The sequence below is a fragment of the Polyergus mexicanus genome, unplaced genomic scaffold (genome assembly GCF_030449975.1).
Source record: "Polyergus mexicanus isolate NDT 795.1 unplaced genomic scaffold, iyPolMexi1.0 SCAF_242, whole genome shotgun sequence".
Taxonomy (NCBI): Eukaryota; Metazoa; Arthropoda; class Insecta; order Hymenoptera; family Formicidae; genus Polyergus; species Polyergus mexicanus.
Window position 1 is genome coordinate 13,921 of NW_027223562.1, and position 4,059 is coordinate 17,979.

The 4,059-nt window shown below is 50.8% G+C and overlaps 1 protein-coding gene across 1 annotated transcript; it reads left to right on the forward strand.

The window, feature by feature from the left end:
• Positions 1-1,288: 1,288 nt before the first annotated feature.
• LOC138944532 (uncharacterized) lies at positions 1,289-2,395 on the forward strand. The gene has a single exon (XM_070315360.1). The coding sequence runs from the start codon at positions 1,289-1,291 to the stop codon at positions 2,393-2,395; it is 1,107 nt and encodes a 368-aa protein (XP_070171461.1).
• The last annotated feature ends 1,664 nt before the right edge of the window (positions 2,396-4,059 follow it).

Consider the following 4,059-nt stretch of genomic DNA (forward strand, 5'->3'; position numbering starts at 1 on the left):
GTAGGATAGTAAGGCCGGTTCTGGATCAGTTTTGTGTGAGTGTGAGAGAGAGGGTATCGTTGGGGAGTAAGAGAGAGAGATAGTTTCGGAGCAGTTTGTGGGCGCCCGAGGGATGGAGAGCGGGCTGGGCGGATGCATGGGGGGGTAAGTAGGGTGAGAGGGGAAGCGCGGTCGGGGGGAAGCGGTGGGTACGAGTCGCCGAGAGCGCTCGAGAGATGGCGTTCGGGGGTGGCGGTTCCTCCCGATTCGCGACCTTGACGCGACTCGCGCTTCTAGCGCGCGGTCCGCCGTCGCGATTCTTTAGGGGGGCGCGCCGCTTCTAGCGCGCGATCCGTCGTCGCGATTCTTTAGGGGGGCGCTTCTAGCGCGCGATCCGCGAGCGGGCGGCGGGCGCCCGGCGTCGAGGGACGGGGGATCGTCCGTGGGCGGTCGAGCGGACGGAGGGGCGTCCCTCGTCGCTCTCCTCCTCTCGAGGCGCGCGTTAGCGCGAGCGCGCTCGTCGCGTTTCGGGGACGAGTTTTTTTCCATTTTTCGGCGACGTCGCGCGTCCGGTGACGAGAGCGAGTATCCGGTTCGGTTAATCGGGGGCGCGTCCTCGCTATTTTCCCCGTTATAAAAGGACGCCGCGATGATCTCGAGGTATTAGTACGTTCGAGAATATTTCGCGGCGCGATGAAGCGCGCGCCGAGCGCTTTAACGAGATTAGCCGGAAGAGCGGTGAACGTTCGAATCGGAAGTATCGAGGATATATGGAATTTGGAGATACCGAATTGTTTGAAGAAAGAACTACGCGAACGTTATATAGAGGATCGTTTGTACTGTATAGAAGAGATCGACTTCGCGGAAGAGTTCGTGCGAGGGGCGAGCGAGACGCGATTCGACGAACCTTTCGCGAACGTCGGAGCCGATGGCTATTTGCTCTATCGCAATTGGAAACAGCGATACGGAATTCCGAAATTTTCGTGGGAGATGAATCACGTCGTGCATTGTTTCTTTAAGTTCGGTTGCCGATTCGAGAACGGAGAGTATTTCGAGGAGAACGAGAGATATTGCGCGTATTGCGCGCGTAGCTCGAGTTTCGCGAAAAGCGTATCGACGCACGTGAAGAAAACGGTGTATAGCGAGATGGTGCCCGCTTGCGATCTCGTCGACGAGGTTTTCGACGTGTCGAATAATTGGTGCGCCGGCTGCGAAACGAGAGCTTTGTTCTACATCGAGAATTACGACGAGGAGGAGACGTGGTTTATTTGTAAAAAATCTTGGCGTTCGTTAGACGACGAGTAACGAGATGGAGGCGCGCGATCTTCTCGATAGCGCGCGGGACGTCGCGACGGGGGACGCGTATCGCGCGTGGGCGCGACGGTGCGACGAGTGTCTCGAGTCTCTGCGGGAGAGATGTCGAGGAGAGCGCCGAGGGAGATCGACCGGAGCGATCAATTCTCTTATCGCTCGAATCGTTCGATTAACGGGCGCGAGAGACGATCTGCGTCGACGTTTCGAACGCGTGGGAGGCGGTGTAGAGGAACGCGAGGGATTCTCGTGGTCCGAGATCGAGACGGCTTTCTCTAGACGCGTTTTAACCGGCGCGGTTATTAATTTCGATTATATCGAACCTCGACGATTTCTCAAGGATGCTAGAGATACCGTGCTCGATCGAATACGCGATGTTATGAATAAATATAACGGTATTAAGGTCAATACCGTGTTTATTGGCGAGTTCGTTTCGGGCGACAAGATCGATGTTAAGACTATTGTCACGAAGAATTATTCGCTTCTACCTCTTTCCGACTTGCGAGAGTGGTACGAGAAGCGAGTGGTCGACGCTACTCTAGCCTCGTTGGAAGAATTTCAGGAGCGCGATAGCGGATGGGCGTTATCGCGAATATTCAATTTAACTGTGAACGTGAACAGATACAATCCTATGCACGCGGGATGTCACGTCAAATTGCCGCGAGAGATCGTGTTAAAGAGAGCGGTGATAAACGTGCAATCTAATGACAATGCGTGTTTCGCATGGGCGGTGGTCGCCGCTCTGTATCCAGCTGAAAAAAACGCGGGTCGGGAATCTTCGTATCCGCATTACACGACGGTGCTGAATCTGAAGGGCGTTAAATTTCCTATGAGTTTGAACAAAATTACTAGATTCGAACGTATTAACGACATATCTATTAATGTGTATACCGTTCGAAGTAAAAAGGAGGGAAAAGGCGGTTGTCGCGTTGTTCCTTTGCGTCTCACTGACGATAAAAAGGACAGACACGTTAATCTGCTGTATTTTAACGATACGACGCGACGAGATGACGCGACGCATTTCGCGTGGATCAAGAATCTGTCGCGACTCGTCGGCTCGCAACTGAGCGGTAGACGACATAAATCGCATATATGCGATCGGTGAGTATTAATTAAAAAAATCGTCGCGCGATGTTGATAATGCGCGAGATTTAAAATGTGCGTTATGTCGCAGATGCATGCACTATTTTCGAACGAGCGATAAGTTATCGGCTCACAGCGTGGACTGCGGAAGGATGAACGAGTGCGCTATAGTCCTTCCTACCAAAGACGACAAATGGTTAGAGTTTCGCAACTATAGTAGAAAGGAGCGACTTCCATTCGTGGTGTACGCTGATCTCGAATGCGTACTGAAGAAGAAAGAGGAGAGGAGAACGTCGAATACATCTATCGTTCAGCATCACGAAGTCTATAGCGCCGGATATTACGCGCGATGCGCGCTGGATGGCGTTAGCTCTACTTACAGAGCTTATCGCGGTGAAAATTGCGTATTGTGGTTCGTTAAAGAACTGCACGATCTAGCGCTTCGCGCGAAGACTATTCTCGATATCGATGCTCCTATGACGAATCTTACATCGGATGAATGGGAGAGATTCGTAAACGCGACGCGCTGCAGCATATGCGAGAAACCGTTCGAATTGGGAGACGCTCGCGTGCGCGATCACTGTCATCTGACTGGACGGTACAGAGGTCCGGCGCATTCGAATTGTAATTTAAATTATAAGGATACTTACGTAATTCCCGTATTTTTTCACAATTTATCGGGTTACGACGCGCATTTTATCATTAAAGATGTAGCTAACGCTTTTCCCGGCAGCGTGGAAATATTGCCGATAACGAAAGAAATGTATATCTCTTTCACGAAGAACGTCGAAGATGCGTGGGACGAGGGAAGGTTCGGGAAACGCTTGAAATTGCGTTTCGTGGATTCTTTCAAATTTCTAAGCGCGAGTCTCGAGAAATTGGCGTCGTATCTAGACAAAAGCGAATTGAGGATCGCGCGTTCGGAATTTTCCGATCTTAGCGACGCCGATTTCGAGCTTCTCGCGCGAAAGGGTGTATTTCCGTACGAGTATGTCGACGATGTAGATAAATTGTTAGAGACTCGTCTACCGCCGCGCGAGGCTTTTTACAGTTCGCTAACCGGTGACGCGATATCTGAGAGTGATTATGCGCGCGCGATAAGAGTCTGGAAGCGATTTCGCGTCGAAACGTTAGGCGATTATAGCGATTTGTATTTAAAGACCGACGTTCTTCTATTGGCCGATGTTTTCGAAAATTTTCGTGACGCGTGTATGAGAAGTTATAATTTAGATCCCGCGTATTATTACACGTTACCGGGATACACGTGGGACGCTATGTTAAAGTATACGAGTGTGCGATTCGAATTATTAACCGACATTGATATGGTGATGTTCGTGGAACGCGGAATACGCGGCGGGCTAAGTCAATGTTCCAATAGATACGCGCGCGCTAATAACAAATATTTACAGTCATACGATCCTTCGGAACCATCGTCGTATCTCATGTACTTCGATATAAATAATTTGTATGGATGGACGATGTGTCAATCGTTGCCTTACGAAAATTTTCGATGGGTCGATAACGTTACGAGCGTTGACTTAATGTCCGTGACATCGGACTCGCCTATCGGTTATATTCTAGAGGTCGACCTTGCATATCCGTCCAACCTTCACGATTCTCACGCTGACTTGCCATTCTGCCCGACGCGCGATAAGCCGCCCGGAAAACGAGACGAGAAGCTTCTCG

Coding starts and splice junctions, on each gene's coding strand:
- LOC138944532 (XM_070315360.1), top strand. CDS start 1,289: ATGGAGGCGCGCGATCTTCTCGATAGCGCGCGGGACGTCGCGACGGGG.